Source organism: Nomascus leucogenys, chromosome X (assembly GCF_006542625.1).
Source record: "Nomascus leucogenys isolate Asia chromosome X, Asia_NLE_v1, whole genome shotgun sequence".
NCBI classification, from domain to species: domain Eukaryota; kingdom Metazoa; phylum Chordata; class Mammalia; order Primates; family Hylobatidae; genus Nomascus; species Nomascus leucogenys.
In genome coordinates this window covers 140,134,858-140,153,058 of record NC_044406.1, presented here as the reverse complement: position 1 = coordinate 140,153,058, position 18,201 = coordinate 140,134,858, and the positions used below count along the sequence as shown (strand labels likewise).

The 18,201-nt window shown below is 37.9% G+C and overlaps 1 protein-coding gene across 1 annotated transcript; it reads left to right on the top strand.

The window, feature by feature from the left end:
* The first annotated feature begins 2,706 nt into the window (after nt 1-2,706).
* Nucleotides 2,707-9,050, top strand: RAB39B (RAB39B, member RAS oncogene family). Its single transcript, XM_003279342.3, has 2 exons — nt 2,707-3,223; nt 6,051-9,050. The coding sequence occupies exons 1-2, from the start codon at nt 3,009-3,011 to the stop codon at nt 6,475-6,477; spliced, it is 642 nt and encodes a 213-aa protein (XP_003279390.1). The 5' UTR covers nt 2,707-3,008; the 3' UTR covers nt 6,478-9,050.
* Nucleotides 9,051-18,201: the final 9,151 nt, after the last annotated feature.

Sequence of the window (18,201 nt, the reverse complement as noted above, 5' to 3'; positions counted from 1 at the left end):
TACTTTGTGTTTTTTATGTGTAATCTTTTATCATTGCCTTACTGTTTTAAAAAAATCAGCTTTATTAACATAGAAATAGAAAGTCCAAAAACACATCCATACATCCATGGTCAATTGATTTTCCAGAGTGTCAGAATCATTCCATAGAGAAAGAATAGTATCTTCAATAGAGTGCTGGGATAGCTGGATATCCACATGCAAAGGAATGAATTTGAACCCCTTCCTCACACCATGCATAAAAATGAACACAAAATGGATTATAGACCTAAATGAATGAACTAAAACTATAAAACTCTTAGAAGAAAGCATGAGTAAATCTTCATGACCTTGGATTAGGCAAAGTATTCTTATACATGATACCAGAATCATGAGCAAAAAAATAGAAACTCGATAAATTGTACTTCTTAAAAATCTAACTTTGTTTTTCAAAGGACACCCTCAAGAAAGTGAAAAAAAAAGAACACACTGAATTGGAGAAAATATTTGCAAATCATATATGTGATAAATGACTTGTGTCTGGCATATATAAAGAACTCTTATAACTCAATAATACAAAGACTAGTAATCCAGTTTAAAAATGGGCAAAAGATCTAAGTCAATATTTTTCCAAGGAAGATACACAAATAGCCAATAAGAATGTAAAAATATGCTCGACGTCATCAGTCATTAGGGAAATGCAAATGAAACTAGAATACGGTACCACTTCACATCCGTGTTAGAGAGAATGTGGAGAAACTGGAACCCCATACGCTGCCAGTGGGATGTAATATGGTACAGCCACTGTGAAAGTCAGGCATTTCATCAAAGGGTTAAACATAGAGTTGCCACAGGACTGAGGAATTCCACTCTTAGGTATAAACCCCAAAAAACTGAAAACAGATATTAAAAAAAAAACCTTGTACATGAATGTTCGATGGTAGGATTATTTAGAATAGCCAAAAGGTGGGAACAACCCAAATGTCTCTCAATGAATGAATGGATAAACAAGAAGTGGTCCATCCATACAATGGAATAGTATTCAGCCACGAAAAGGAATGAAGTACTGATACTTGCTATAGCGTGAATGAACCTTGAAAACATTACGCTAAGTGAAAGCAGCCGGTCACAAAAATGCACATATTATATGATTTCATATATATGAAATGTTCAGAATAGGGAAATTTATAGAGACAGAAAGTACATTAATGGTTGCCAAAGGCTGGAGGAACATGGGATAGAGAGATGATAGCTAAAAGGTTCTGGGTTCCTTTTTTTTAAAAAAATATATATATTTTTTTATTATACTTATTAAGTTCTAGGGTACATGTGCAGAACATGCAGGTTTGTTACATACGTATACATGTGCCATGTTGGTGTGCTGCACCCATTAACTCGTCATTTACATTTACATTAGGTAAATGTAATCCCTCCTAATGCTATCCCTCCCCCCTCCCCCCACCCCTCTGGGTTACTTTTTGAAGTGATAAAAATGTTATAAAATTAACTGTGGTGCTAATTGTACATATCTGTGAGTATATTAAACACCTATGTTAAGAATTGTTCACTTTAAATGGGTGAATTGTACAGCATGTGAATTTTCATGTTAATAAGGCTGATTTTTTTTAAAGAGTAAGGCAATGATAAAAGATTACACATAAAAGGCCGGGCCTGGTGGCTCACGCCTGTAATCCCAGCACTTTGGGAGCCCGAGGCGGGCGGATCACGAGGTCAGGAGATCAAGACCATCCTGGCTAATACAGTGTAACCCTAGCTCTACTAAAAATACAAAAAATTAGCCGGGCGTGGTGGCTGGCACCTGTAGTCCCACCTACTCGGGAGGCTGAGGCAGGAGAATGGCGTGAACCCGAGAGGCGGAGCTTGCAGTGAGCCGAGATTGCGCCACTGCACTCCAGCCTGGGTGACAGAGCAAGACTCCATCTCAAAAAAAAAAAAAAAAAAAAAATTACACATAAAAAATACAAAGGATATGAAGAGACAATTCCCAGAAGAGGAAATGAAATGGTCAATACACAAGACTTGGTATTGACCTCATCAGTAGTCAGAGAAATGTAAAATAAAGCAATGAGACATATTTTTATTTAACTACATTCTATTGAGAAGAATTAAGAAAGAATAAAACATACATATGATGCTTGAAATAATGCAGAGCAATGGTCTTTTCCCACATTGCTGGGTAGAATTTAAACTGCTAAATAGTTTTGGAAAGTAGAATGCCCATGTCCATTAAATTTAAAATACATCTACTCTTTGAATTCATGGTCCCTTTTTTAAGACTCTAGCTCATAGAAATAAAATACGTGTGGCTACACTTTAAAGAATCTTTATTGCAGCATTGTTATAACAAAAGGGAAATTAGGTGGAAATGGAAAGATATTTATGATGTTTTATTAATTGCAAAAAGCAATTATTAATTGAAAGTAAGGCCCCAGTTTAATTTTTGTAAAAACAAACAGCAATAAATGCTTATAGGAATACAAACACATATAATATTTGTGTGTTTATGTGAGCATGGAAACACTCGTAGACTAATATATAATTATGTACCTTCCCTTTTTTGCGCAGTTTTGTATTGCTTTGCTAGTTTCCATGAAAAGGTATGACATTTGCAGTTTGAACGACAGAGAACAGTTTTAATTAACAGAGGGTGGGTGGGGTAGTTAGAAAGGGAGGGAACGCGCTAATTTTGCAGCCATTTTGTGTGCGCTCCTCTTACAGACAGTGCGGTCGGCCCAGGCGTCGCGTCTACGCGGGGGATTACAGTAACCCGGTTGTCAGTGATGAGTCAGAGTGCGTGGTGCTGATGCTGCTGCCATTTCATCACCTTTGCGAGCGCAGCATCCATCCCTCCGCTCTCCGGGCGCCTGGGCCTACCCAGCTTCGGGCTCCCAGGCCAGCGATGCGCTCGCGGCTGAGCTAGATCCTGCCGAGCCGCGCTCTCTGAGGCGTCGGCGGGGCGCCCCCTCCCGCCGTCCCCGGTCCGGGCCAAGGAGACCTGCAGAGCCGCGGCCATGGAGGCCATCTGGCTGTACCAGTTCCGGCTTATTGTCATCGGGGATTCCACAGTGGGCAAGTCCTGCCTGATCCGCCGCTTCACCGAGGGTCGCTTTGCCCAGGTTTCTGACCCCACCGTGGGGGTGGATTTTTTCTCCCGCTTGGTGGAGATCGAGCCAGGAAAACGCATCAAGCTCCAGATCTGGGATACCGCGGGTCAAGAGAGGTTCAGGTGGGAGCGCAGTCCGGGCCCGCAAGCAGTGGGAGGGTCTTCGGGGTTTGCACCGCCTCTGGGGAGAGAGGACTTCCTGGTCCTAGGTGCAGTCCAGGAGGGCAACACCAAGGGTCTTAGGGATTCTGCCAAAGCCCATCTTCGGCTAACCCGGAGTTCAGTGCAAGGAAAGAAGCGCCGTGGCAGGGAAGGCCGGTCAATAACACATATTGCTTTGCACTACAACTCCACCAACCTGCCCCTTGGTGGCTAATAAACTAGCTGGAATTGATCTCTGTATCTCTAATTCATCAATCTCAGTCCCTATGTTACACACTTTCGAAAACGTTCCCAGGTCATCCTAACATAACTGACAGAGATTTAGATGCATAAATACATGTGTATTATGTTTTATTTCCATATCTGTGTGTGTGCACATATATATGCTAACATATGTTCTAACATAAAGGAAATAGATACGATTGATTCCTTCTTGCAACCAGCACACATTCAGTGATCATCTACTATGTGCCAGACTCTGGGCTTGTTTCTGGGAAAACAGTGTGAGGAAACTCACACAAGGGGATGCCATGTAATCTAAACAGACAAAGCCCCTTCACTCTTGGAACTTCTGTGCTAACACAGTTGAGGGAAATAGATAATCAGCAATTACAAAAGTGTGTCTTGCTCATATTTGTATGCCCACTCCCTACTGTAACACTTGGCACAAAATGAACATGCTTAATTTCAATCAATGAATTCATTGAATAATCAATGAATATGTTTACTTTCACTCAGAACCCTTTGCTTTTCTATTGTAGCATGTATTATTTGTAATTATATGTATGAACACAGAGGAGGAATAATAACTGGAGAAGATGAGACCAGATGAGTACGACTGCCCAAGCAAAGACAGGAAACGCCCAGGGATAGGAAACAGCATGAATAAAGACAGAAGTGATAGGGAGCAGAGTGTACACAGAAAACTTTGCAGAGAACAATTTGAACTAAAGTAGAGCAGCAGGAACCAGATCAAGAAAACGCAATAGCCCAAGTTTATGATCATTTACTCATTTATCTATTGAAAACTAACTAAGCATAGAAGATACTGGTTGGTTAATTGAAGAGGGGTAAGGAGAAGAAATAATTACAAACTTAAGTTGCCTCCAGCTCCCCACTTCCACAAACAACACTGTGGAAAATATCACAGGTTCACTTTGAACTTGCGATTGCATTTCTCCTAAGCAAAGAAAGGTATCTTTTATGTGTTTGTTGGAATTTCTTTCTATATGAACAGCCTGTTCATGTCCACTGCTTATTATTTATTGGGCACTATGGACTTATACGAGTACTTTATAGGTTAAGAATATTAACCCTTTCCTGTCATGTATGTTGTAAGATATGTTCCTAGTTTATCATTTGTCTTTTCACATTATTTAAGATTTTTTAATGTAGGGAAGAATTTAAGGTTTATGTAGCCTTATGTCCACGCTTAGAAAGCCTTTGTCACTTTCTTTGCTAAGTACTCACAACAATTAATATAATAATATATTCCAGAGTTTTGACAGTGATCTACAGATTGCTTGTTGATTTCCTGAATCAAGCTTCTCACAAATCAAAACCTTTGTTTGTTCATGTCTAAGTTTTCTGGTAAATCTACCATTCTCCATGAATCTTCAAACCTAAGAGTCAAGAAATGCTTTCAGTCCCCAGGGCTGATTTGCCTGATTCTGGAGACTTAAAGTCATTTGTAAGTTTTACCATCATCTAGCTTGGACTGTAGGTCCCTGGACAATGCTTGTTCTGTTTACATTGGGCCATTTTCTCTAAGCTATTGAGTCCTTCATTGTCTATCTTCTTTATCTGAGGAAACAGAAAACCTAAAAATAGACATAGATAAAAAAAAATCACATTAGTCTAAAGCAAGTGATTGCAGAGACAAATAGGCCTATATCCTGTAATAAGCTTTAATACACTGTAAGCAAAGTGCCATAATGTATATTTATAATGAGGCTCCTCAAGTCAAGAAGTTAAAACATGTGAAGTTCCTTCTGATGGCTCCTAAGTTGGCCTCTTTGAAATGTGTCTGGAAATAGGGCTGAGAGGCACTTTGCCTGAACCCTTCGCCACCTCTCTTTTTCCCATTCACACAGGCCTTGAAAATAAAAAATAAAATCGTGTTTCTCCTCACAGAAGAGATTGAGGATCTTTGTTAGCTAATAATAATAATAATAATAAATAATAATAATAATAATGGAAAGAGAAAAGCATGGTAATTATAAATGGAAAAAATGGAGTGGCAAGATACCTACTTTAAATATTTTGTTAACTGTCATAAATTCATTTCTATGTTTTAAAAATCCTGTTTCAACTGCTAGCATTTGTAATGAACTCTCCACGTCACAGAACACTTTAATATCCATTGTTTCATTTTGCCTCATGGTAACACTGTGACTTAGGTATCCTATTTTGCAGAAAAGGAAGTCTCTGTCAGTTATTCAGATTTGGGGGGTGGGAGAGTTAGTTGTAGTTTTACCTGAAGGCAAGAAATAGAAGTAAGTTATGTCCCAGGGTCACTCTCCAGTGCTGAATCCATGGAAAATGCCTAAAAGTTCATGAACATTCATTTCTAGAAGATGCCCATGTCAAAGTTTTGCCCAACTGGAAACTCACATATTAGTAGTATTATGGAATGCCATTTGTATTCCCTTGTTTTTTTAAAAAAAAAAAAAAAGAAAATCATTTTTATTAAAGGACTGTGTCAATAACCAGGAACACTTGAATATACTGAGTTCATTGACATGCAGAAGTTTGGGCCTTTATTCTTTACTTCTTTCTTGTGTTTTAGATCCATCACTCGCGCCTACTACAGGAACTCAGTAGGTGGTCTTCTCTTATTTGACATTACCAACCGCAGGTCCTTCCAGAATGTCCATGAGTGGTTAGAAGAGACCAAAGTACACGTTCAGCCCTACCAAATTGTATTTGTTCTGGTGGGTCACAAGTGTGACCTGGATACACAGAGGCAAGTGACTCGCCACGAGGCCGAGAAACTGGCTGCTGCATACGGCATGAAGTACATTGAAACGTCAGCCCGAGATGCCATTAATGTGGAGAAAGCCTTCACAGACCTGACAAGAGACATATATGAGCTGGTTAAAAGGGGGGAGATTACAATCCAGGAGGGCTGGGAAGGGGTGAAGAGTGGATTTGTACCAAATGTGGTTCACTCTTCAGAAGAGGTTGTCAAATCAGAGAGGAGATGTTTGTGCTAGTCAGTTCTTTTATTTCCAAAACATGCTCTCCTACTTGAACTGAAAAGTAAGAGAAATAAATAGAATCTTTGTGTAACTGATGAGAACTCAACCTCCATTTGGATACCAAGTGAGCCTCCTTCTCAGGGGGACTCTGACAGACTCGTGTGCGGGTGGATGGGGGTGCCTGAGTGCTGTGACCAAGGGACTGAATTGCTGACATGGGCCAGGCCAGGCACTGTTTTATGGCCCATGCTAGGCAGTGGCTGCTCCATGAGCCCTTTGTGGACCACATGTTAAGGGCCTGGGGTTTAGGAAGCTAAAGTCCCAGGAAAACATACCTACAGACAGGACAACTATTCCTTGGTATTTGAGCTCACTTATAGGCCATGAACATAAAGAAATACATAAGGGGGAAAAAAGTATCACACTGGGGACAATTAGCATAACTAAACAAAGATTATGAGCTCTACTTATTCTGTGACAATAGCCTGCACCAAAGGTGTTTGCTGGGTTTGGTTAAAAGGTACCAATTAACTTTTAACAGCTTTCTGTAAAATGAGGAACACAGACCAAAAGGTCTGGTGTTCAAGTAAAAATGATGTGAATATGAAAAATAAGGCGATCTACACAGTTATTAGCACATTTCAGAAAATGAACACCCTTGTGATAGAATTACCATAACAATTTGTTATGAAACAAATTGTCCCATGCAAATTACCCTATAACTAGGAAAGAGACACTATAACCCAAATACCATACCCCCTTTTTCCTTTGACCACGCCTGGAGTTTCACTGCCTTGGCACCTGCAATCTGGAAGTAAACAGTCTGCTTGCTTCTTTAGGCACCTGACAGTGACAACACAGGGACTGCCTCTGAAAAGAGCCCTGAGGCAAACACTCTCTCCTGCTGAACAGGAGGCACTGTAACCCTTACAAACAGCTTACAGTTACTTGAGCTACTTATTTGATCATCATAACAGGCCTACGAGGTTTTTGCCCCATTTTTACAGAACAGTAAACTAAGAGCCATGAGAATCACTTGGCCAAGGTCAAGGACTCGTGACTTCTAGCTCTTTTCACTGCATCATACTGCTGTCAGATGAATAAATGATTATGAATTTGTTTACTTGGGAAGAGATATGACTGTAAATAAATGTTCTCTACATGTTAGGATATGTTTTCCTTATTGATTACAACTCAGCTATAATCCTGAGGGAACATGGGAAGGAATCAAAGGTAAAGCCCATTCAGGTATTATTGACAAGAGGGCTTTAAACAAGTGAATAATTGCACAACTAAAAAGACATTAGAATTGTGTGGGCTATAAGTGTTCTTATCACTGAGACACAGCGGATTTTTATTGAAAGGAACCACATACAGCAATGGGGAGTGGGATAGGGATAAAATACCCACCCCAAAATGACCTTGGCCACCTGTCTGCCATATACGTACACCGAGTTCCTGTCTACCCAAGAGAGTCAGCCCTTAATTCTCAGGTGAACAAACAGCTAACTGCATCAGCAAATTGGAATGGCTGGCTTGAAGTTTCCATTATTTTCTTGAAGAGAGGTGATGCTTTAAATTACTTTTTGGATTGTAGCCAGTTCAGCTAGGCAAAAGCCATACTTTTCACAATTAAAAAAAAAACTATTCTGACTAGAGTCAGGTTTCTCATATCCATTGTGATAGGAAGGCCTAAGAATGGAAAATTGCTTTGAGATATAATATTGAACTTCAGTATGAATGTGACTGAATCTGAAAGTTTGGGAATTTGCTTCAGCCAGAATAAAGAAGCCAAATCATGAAAATTATGGAAGACTATTCTGCCACCTGTGCCCCAAGTTGGATGAGCAAATCACTTTGGATCAATTCACAGCATTAACTACAAGTGAACTGATCATCTTCTCTATATTCATTTCACAAGAGCTGGCTTAGGTGGGGTAATTAAATTGCCACCTTCATGGTTGTAAAAGACAAATGAAACATGGCAAATTTGATTAACACAAAATTTCATCAACTGCTGTACTTAATTATGTTTAGAAGATTCTGAAAGCAAGATTATCCAGTGGGTAAATGAGAGTTGAGTGGATTCTGTCAGTTCAAAAAAAGAAAGAAACAAAACCCTACAATTTTCTTCACTAAAATTTATTATATGTACACTATTCCCACTCCTGGCATTTTCTGGCAGGTTTAAAAATATTCAGCATAAATCCAGCAGAGGTGGCTGAGCTTAATTGCTTAAATAAGTTCTAGAAAATTTAAAAATCATTTTAGTAGAATTCAGTACCGTTGTCACTGCAATAAGTGGGTTTTAGAAAATAAGTGTGAAAAAAATCAGGTGTTAATATAATACTAAGGATAAAGCTTTAGAAGCTATTTTACTACATAGGTAAAGAAAAGATAAACTAACTTGTAACAAAGACCACAACTGCATGTTGGATTAGATTGTCTCATATTTCAGAATAAAATGTACTGTATACTTTTCCTCACTTTGTTGTGCACTGTAATGAAATGTGAAAAATGCTTTATTTAGCTGTATGTGAATGAAAATATGCTTGTATTTAGTAAAATGATTGATTATGTGACTGTGAGATTCCAAGTGTGTGTTATAGCTATTTCCAGAATCTGTTACTACAGTGTTACTGTTACTACCAAGGATATCAATAAGATGTGACATATACCATACACAATCGTATTCACCATTATCTTAAAGCCAGAAAGAGAATATAATTTTTGAAAGTTATCTGACCATCATATCAAAAGTCACTGGGACCTCAATATTTCCTGGTGAGCCTATGCCACTTTGAGAAAAGTTGTTTCTGTCAAGCCTAAATCTTCATCATGGTGATTTTTAATCAAGAGTCTTAATTCTGTTGCCAAGTAGTTGATTACAACTATTATGTTCCCTGGAAAGTCTTCTTTTTTCCAGGCTAAGTTGCCTCAGCTTTTTCAAATCCTACTACAGCATGCTTTTTATGCCAGGATCACTTACAGTGTGGCACCGACATAAGAACACAATAGTTCAGCACATTTCCCAGGATTGATAGTACACATGTGGGTGGGGGGAGGGTAAAAAAAAAAAAGGAAAGAGAATGGATTCTGAGTCTGGGCATAAGTAGATAGGTAGCCTAAGTTCTGTACCGCTTTATCACTTTTATAGTTAAGAGGGAATGGAAGGGAGGGAAGGGGAGAAGAAGGAAAGAAGAAAGGAAAAAAACAATGTAACATCTCCTTCTCCTTAAAATGCTCCCCAGAGCTTGATCATTTTTTCTTCATTTATATTAATTCTCTTGGTGGCTTCATTCAGTCCCATGGCTATAAATTAAATCTATAAGTCAATGAGTCCTGAATTTTTATCTTCAACTTGTCTATTTCCCATGGACTCCAGACCCTTATAACCAACTGTTTACCTGACATCCCCACTTGAATGTCTATCAGGCATCACAAATTTAACATGTCCCAAATCATGCTCCTAATCTTCCTCCCCAAATATGTCCCTCTCATAGTCTTCCCCTCCTCAGTAAATGGCAACTTTGTCCTTTCATCCACCTTTGCCAAAAATCTTGGTATCATCCTTGACTCCTTTCTTTCATAGTCCACATCTGATCTATTGGGAAATTATGCTGGCTCTACCTTAAAAGTATAACCAGAATATGACAGCTTTTCACCATTCTCAATGCTAACACGCTGGTGCTGTCCACTATCATTTTTCTGAGTTATTGTGACAGCTGGTCTCCCTGCTGCCACTCTTGTCGTCTCCCCTTCCCCACCCCTGCCATGCTTGCAGTTTATTCTCCACAGAGCAGCTAGAAGGAGCCTGATAAAACATTAGTTATAAGCAATCGTCTACTCATAATTCTCCAGTGGTTATACATTTTACTCAGCTTAAAACCCAAAGTCCTTCCAATGGCCTGCAGAAGAACCCTTGGAAACAAATTCCATCTCCATCTCATCACCTCTGTAACCTCATTTCCTACTGCTAACCCTCTTTATTTTACTCCAGTTACATGGGTTCCTTTCCTGTTCTTCAAACACATTAAGCACATTCCCACCTCAGGGACTTTGTATTTGCTTTTCCCTCTGTCTGGAATTCTTTTTCCTGAGATACCTGCATGGATTGCTCTCTCACCTTCATCAAGTTCTGGAGCCAGCAGCTTCCAAGAGTTGGAAGCAGTTTCCTCATCCTAGGGAAGACGTGGCTCCAAAAGTCATTGCTGACAGCTCAACCTAGAGTCTTACTCTTTAGTCTTCCCTGGGTAACAATAAAGTGTAGGGCACACAGAAAAGGGAAAGGAAACTTACAAGGAGACAATGAAATCCTGGAGAGTACAGTTTTACAGGATGGCGTGAACAGTAGTATCAAAATGCAGCAGTCGATTCAGAAAGATAAAAACTAAAATGAATCCGCAGGATTTGAAAGAACAGGAAGTCATGAGTGGCCTTTGCCGGCATAGTGTTGGTGGAATGATTGCTGCCTATATTAAGCCTCTCAGGAACTTGGTGTTCTCAGTTCTGTCACAGGACCAATTCTCTTCTCTCTTTCTTCTCTCTAACCTCTCCTCTCCCTAGACATTCTTACCTACTCTCGTGACTTCAGTTACCATCTTTCCATTGCTGATTCCAAAATCAGTAACTCTAGCTCACTGTTCTGAACGTTATACCAATACAGCCAACTTGCCTACTAAACAAACCACAAATTTCTCAAACTCAACATATCCAATACTAAAATCAATGTCTATCAAAATGACACCACCATTCACAGAAATTGGGAGTTATTCTTAATTCCTCACTCCCCCTCACTTCTCATATTAAATCCCTCATCTAGCACTGTCAACTCTAACTTCAAAATATATGTCTGACCCTGGGCAACACAGTGAGACCCCATCTCTGCTAAAAAAAAAAAATAGCCCAGTATGGTAGCAGATGCCTCTAGTCCCAGCTACAAGGGAGGGTGAGGTGGGAGGATCACTTCAGTGAGCTGTAATCACACCACCGCACTCCAGCCTGGGTGACAGAGCAAGACCCTGCCTCAAATAAATAAATAAATATATATATGTGTGTGTGTGTGTGTGTGTGTGTGTGTGTGTATGTCTGCCATTTTTCTCCATCTCCATTGATATCACGTTTGTCCAGGCCACTATCAACTCTTACCTCAACTACTTCATTATCTTCCTAACTAGCCTCCCTACTCCTTGTTCCCACTCCCATGATACATTCTCAACATAACAGCCAGAGTGATCTTTTTACAACATAAGTCAGATCAAGTAATTCCTCTGATTAAAACCCACTGATGGTTTATTGTCACATTTAGAACAAAATCCAAATAAACCCTACATTTCTTAACATGGCTACAAGGCCCTGCATGATCTGGCCTGGGTCTACCTCTCCAACTGTGAGTTCTACAAAAGCAGGAATCTTACTCATCTTGTTCACCAGTATTTCTCTAACTTGTAGCAAGTTAGGTGCTTGAATAATCTATATATACTTGAATGAATGATTGTTTTCTTGCTCTACTTTAATCCAATGACCTTGATTCTTACTTCACATCAGTAAAATACACACATGTCCCTATCTTGAAGCATTAACAAATTTTATACAGCCTCTAGAGTTCTGATTATAAGCTCTGGTTGCTCACTCTCTCCTATGAGACCTGCTTTTAAATGTCTTTAGGACGTTTTAGGCAATCAACCAGTCCCCACTGCCAGTCTATCAATGTAACCCTGGATTTTGTTTTCCTTCCCGTTTTTCCTGGCTCTTGTAGCCAACAGCATTCAACCATAAGTTCCTGAAGAAAATGACTGTTAAAAACTTGGTCTATTTCTTTCTATATATTTTTATTTCCATTTTCAAAAGGTTGTTTAACGTAGTGGTTAAGAGTATGGATTTTGGAATAAAACAGACATGAGTTCAAATTCTGACTACCAGTTATGTGTCATTCAATCTCTCTGAGTCCCAGTTTATACACATATAAAATTGGATAATAATAGTATTAATTCACAGAGTTGTGAGGATGAAATGAGATAATCCATATAAAGTACTTAGCACAGGCTCTGGCATTTGGTGAACATCACATAACAATCTTACTCAGGAAAGGTTACGTACTATAATAGGTTTGCCCCGAAATGAATCTTTTTCATAAAGGGTATCATGTAACACATACTATGCCATTACCTTTTTCACATGTTGTATATTCCCTGCAAATACACAAGGACAGAAACTATGTCTGTTTTTGCTAATCATTATATCTTTACAGTTTATCAGTACCTGTACATATTTGCTAAATGTGATCAAGAGTTAGTTGACATACTAAAGATGACAGAGCAAAGATAGAAGAAAACTGGGTCCTTGATAATGTCATTGAGCTACAGATTTAACTACCCTGGAGTCACCCTATATTAAGATTCCTTGTTTCATGAGTAATAAATCCCATTTTAGTTTGTGCAATTTTTTTCCACCTATAGCTGAAAGTCTCCTGATACGATAGTATTCCACTGTATGGATATACAAGTTATTCAATCAATCCTCAGGTTATATGCAAATTTTGCTGTTATAAAGCAATACTATGATGCATATATATCTTTGTATATTTCACTATGTCCTCAAGTCAAAATCCTAGAAGTAGAATTTGTGAATCAAAGAAAATATACATTTAAAATTTTGATATAATTGATTAGATCAATATTTTTTAATGTGCATATCTTGGTTACTGGTTTTCTGTGGCTTGCAGCTGAAGCAGTCCTATTTATTAGTATGACCTCCTCATATATGTAAATTAGTTTTTTATTCATCATATATGTTGCAAATTTTTTTAGGTTTTTCTGATTTCTTAAGCTTTCTGGTGGTTAATACAGAAGTCTCTCATATATAGGTGATTAAATCTGTTGTCTACAATAAACTGGAAACAGTCTTTGTCTCAGAATTGGGGAACTGATGCCTGGAAGACAAGCTGTGAGGAAGACTTAATTTCCATTGGATAACATTTTGTATCTTTTGATTTTTGTGCCATGTAACTTATGTTATCTTTCTTGTACAGTATGTTGTCTTAATGTTTTTCGGCAATGATGTTAGGTTGAGATAGGCCTTCTCCACTCAAAAACTAGAAAACGGTTTTCCTATGATTTCTTATAATGGATTTGGGATTCCCTTAGGAATTGACTTAGGTATAGGAAGTGGAGATAGGGATAAGAACTATTTTTCCCAAATGACTAGCTATTTGTCCCTCCACCATCTGGAGAATATTCCATTGTTCCTTTAATAATTGGAAATTCTACCCTTTTCAAATATTAAATTGTCATACAAACATGGGTCTGGTTTTGGATTTAGCTTTTTTAGTTCATTAATCTAGTTTTCTATTCTTGCCTACATTGTTTTAGTTATAGTAACTCTGTAATATGTTTTCATTATCTTTTGTCACTTCAAAATTGTCTTTGTTATTCTCATGCAGTATATTAGAACCTGAAGATGTGTCAAGTTTCCCCTAAGGTAATATTGGGATTTTGATTGAAGTTGCATTAATTTACTGACACTGATATATGGCAGGAACAAGTGTCTTTACAATATTTGCCCAAGAATATGTCATTCAATTATTTTAATCCTTAAGTTTATGTCCATCAGTAACTTCTTATAGTTCTAAGTTTAGCCATTTTCTGTTTATTCCTAATTTATAACTTCTGCTATCATTGGAATGACTCTTTTTCTCATTATATATTCTAATTGATCGTTGCTAGTATGTAGGAAATCTGTGGATTGGTTTATATCTTGTAACCAGACACCTTACTGAACTCTCTTATTACCTCAAATAGTTTTTCAGTTGCTCTCTTCTGCTTTCCAGGCAGACATTATAATCTACAAGTAATGATAATGTTCTCTCTTCCTTTTAATATTTATACTTCATTTCTTTTTATTGTCTTTTTACACTGGCTAGATCTTAGAGTAAAATGGTAAATAACTGCAGTGGTGGTGGGCACCTTTGTCTTTTTCCTGCTGTTACGTGCTTCTAGCATTTTGACCTTAAATTATCTTTAATAGGCTATGGAACTTTTCACTGAATTATTATTTCGCTAAGTGCTTTTAGAAAGAATGCATATTGACTTTTTCAAATGTCTTTCTGGTACCCGTTGAGGAAATCAAATGGTTTTCTTCCCTTAACCTGTGAATGTAATTAATTATATTAGTAAATCTGTTTATGTTAAACCATATTTATTTACATTCTTGGAATAAACTCTACTTGTTCATAGTGTATTTTTTAAATACTGCTTAATTTAATTTACTAACATTTTATTTAGGATCTTTGCATTTACAATCATGTTTCAGATTGGTTCATAATACCATTTCCAGAAATGTATTCCATGGGGATTACAAAGAATCTAGGTGTGTGTTGGGGGACACCTAGAGTCAAACAAATTCGGAAAATTGTGGATTAAATAAAGCAAAATAGTATTCTGTAGGACTACTGAATACTATGGTATACTGGGACCCTCCATTGGGAGGTAATTTTATACAGCATCTCCTCAACTTATATGACAAAATAACTCAGTTTCTGAAGCATCTTAACAGACATTTCAGTGAACAACACATTGGAAAATGTTGATCTTCTGTGCTTTCTGTCAGGTTTTGGTATCATGGTTATGCTGGCCTCAGGAATGATAAAATTATTAGAAATCTGTTTTCCTCTATACACTAGAATATTTTAAATAACGTGGGGTGGTCTGTTTCTTGAAGGTTTGATAGACTTCACTCATAAGAGCTTTTTGGTCCAGCATTCCTTTTTTTTGTACAATCCTTTCCATTTATTTCATGGTTATGGTTAGATTCAGTTTTCAACCATAATATTGACCATTTTCATATATGTTCATTGCCCTTCCCTGAAACAGGATTATATTTCCCTCTCATGATGTAGGTTTGGCCATGTGACTGGCAATGTCCCAGCTAGAGGCTTTTCTATTAGCTTGGATTCAGGAGTAAAGTAAACATGGAGCAGAGCAATCCTTGACCTATAATGGACATGTAGCCACCAGGACTGGGAATGACTACCACAGCATGTCATAGCCAATCTAGATTAACACATACATCTGGCTGGGCATGGTGGCTCAAACCTGTAATCTCAGCACTTTGGGAGGCCAAGGCAGGAGGATGGCTTGAGGCCAGGAGTTCGAGACCAGTCTGGGCAACATAGTGAGACCCTGTCCCTACAAACAGAAACAAAAACAAAAACACTGCATACATCCTCATGAGTAAATTTTGGTAATTTGTGTTTTCCTTGAAAATTATCTATTTCATGTAGATTTTCAAATGCATTGGCATACAGTTGTACTTAGCATAACTTAAAAATTTCTGTAATGGTGGATAGAAACCTCTCTCTCATTTGTAGTCTTGTGTGTTTTCTCTTTTTATTACTTATTTTTATCGGTATTTTCAAATAACCAGCACTTGGTTTTATCAATTTTACTTCCTCTGCATTCTAATTTATTGATTTTTAATGTTATCTACATAAAGTCATACTTTGCCCTTTTTTGTGTGAATGAATATTTTCCTGGTTCTTCATATGCCAACTGATTTTTTATTGTACTCTGAACATTTTGAATATTATGAGATTCTGGGTCTTGTTTAAATCCTACGGAGGATTTTTATTTTTTGCTTTGATATACTAATTAGGAACACATCCAAGCTCGTGCAGCTATGCGATTGCTTTTCAGAGCTCCTCCCTCTCCTTGTCCTCCATCTCCAGCACTTTCCACTTCCCTGGAAATTCCCTTTTGGGTGCTCTAGGCAGAAATCTTGGGCTTTAGCTATCCTGCTCTGCTGTGCAGTGTCAGGGGCCATACGGCAGGAAAACTAGAGGAAAAAATGGTAAACTCACTGTGGGTTCACTGGTACTCCGAATTCAGTTATTCTTTCCTGATAGCCTACTGGTATTTTATTTTCTGTGTCTTTAAATAGCTGTTCCATGCATTCTGCCTAGGTTTTATAGCTGTACTCAGCAGGGGAGACAGGATGAAATGTGCTTCCTCCATCCTATCCACGAATCAAATTTTACTCAATGTATTTTTACAAAGCTGCCAAGGTATTTAATAATTTAATGGGGAAAGGATAATATTTTTAACAAATAGTGTTGAAAGAATTGGACATACATATGCAAATAAATGAACCTGAACCCTTACTTCACACCATACACAAAAATAAACTAAAAGTAGATCACACACCTAAATATGAGGGCTAAAACTATTTTTTAATTTTTATTTTACTTTAAGTTCCAAAATATATGTGCAGAACGTGCAGGTTTGTTACACAGGTATACTTGTGCCATGGTGGTTTGCTGCACCTATCACCTGGGTTTTAAGCCCTGCATGCATTAGCTATTTGCCCTGATGCTCTCCCTCCCCTGCCCCCACCCCACAGGCCCTGGTTTGTGTTGTTCCCCTCCCTGTATCCATGTGTTCTCATTGTTCAACTCCTACTTATGAGAGAGAACATGCAGTGCTAAAACTAAACTTCTAGAAATTTAGATAGGATGAAAACTTAAAAACAGTTTTTAAAACTGATAATATGATTTCATCAAAATTGGAAACTTTTTGCTTTTCAAATGACAGTTAAGAAAATGAGAAGTCAGGCCACTGACCTGGAGAAAGAATCTGCAATATCTGATAAAAGACTTATATGTCTAGATTATCTGAAGAACTCTCAAAACTCAATACTACAAAGATAAACAACCCAATCACAGTACACAGGCCACAGAAGAGACAAGTATACTTCTTGCTATTCACTAAAAACGCAATTTTCTTTCACAGCTATATTTATATAAATATAGCACTCCCTATGCCATCAAATACTTTTCCCTTTCTAACCTTTTAAGCAAATTGCTATTCAAACTATAATATTCAATTCAAGCATCATCTTCTTAGAAAATTTATCCACCTGATTTAAGTAATATCAAAAGGTCTCTGCTTTGTGGAGATTGTATATGGAATACAAACACATATTTCTCTGTTAAAGCAGATATCACATTTTTTTATGATCGCATCTACCATACATTTGATTTTCTTATAAAAACACAAGTTCCTTGAAGGTAGAATCTTATTCTTAATTAGGGAGGTAATAGAGCTGAAACTCGAAAATAAATCTGATTTCAAAGAGGCACTGACAAACCACAATAGAAATAATTAATTTTGATTTTTAAGAAGTCTCGCCTTTTCCTTGGGACATAATGTAGTATCAATGAAGCATCACATCTCAGACCAACTATTGAACTTTTGCACTTTAAGTCTCCACTAGTTTCCAACAGCAATTTCACAAATATGTTTTTTTACACCAATAGCAATTTCGAAGACATCTGTCCTCATAAACTCTTCTTAAAGGGGCCAGACTTATTTTTAAACATTTGAGCATATCTTACCATAAAAGAACAGATTTTGCCAGGCATGGTGGTTCACACCTATAATCCTAGCACTTTACGAGGCTGAGGTGGACAGATTGCCTGAGCTCAGGAGTTCAAGACCAGCCTGAGCAACATGATGCAACCCCTATCTCTACAAAATATACAAAAATTACCTGGGCGTGGTGGCACGTGCCTATGGTCCCAGCTACTTGGGAGGCTGAGGCAGGAGGATCACTTAAGCCTGGGAGATGGAGGTTGCAGTGAGCCAAAACTGCACCAATGCACTCCAGCGTAGGTGACAGAGGAAGACTCTGTCTCCAAAGAAAAAAAAAAAGAACAGATTTTTTTTCTTTTTTTTTTTTTTTTTT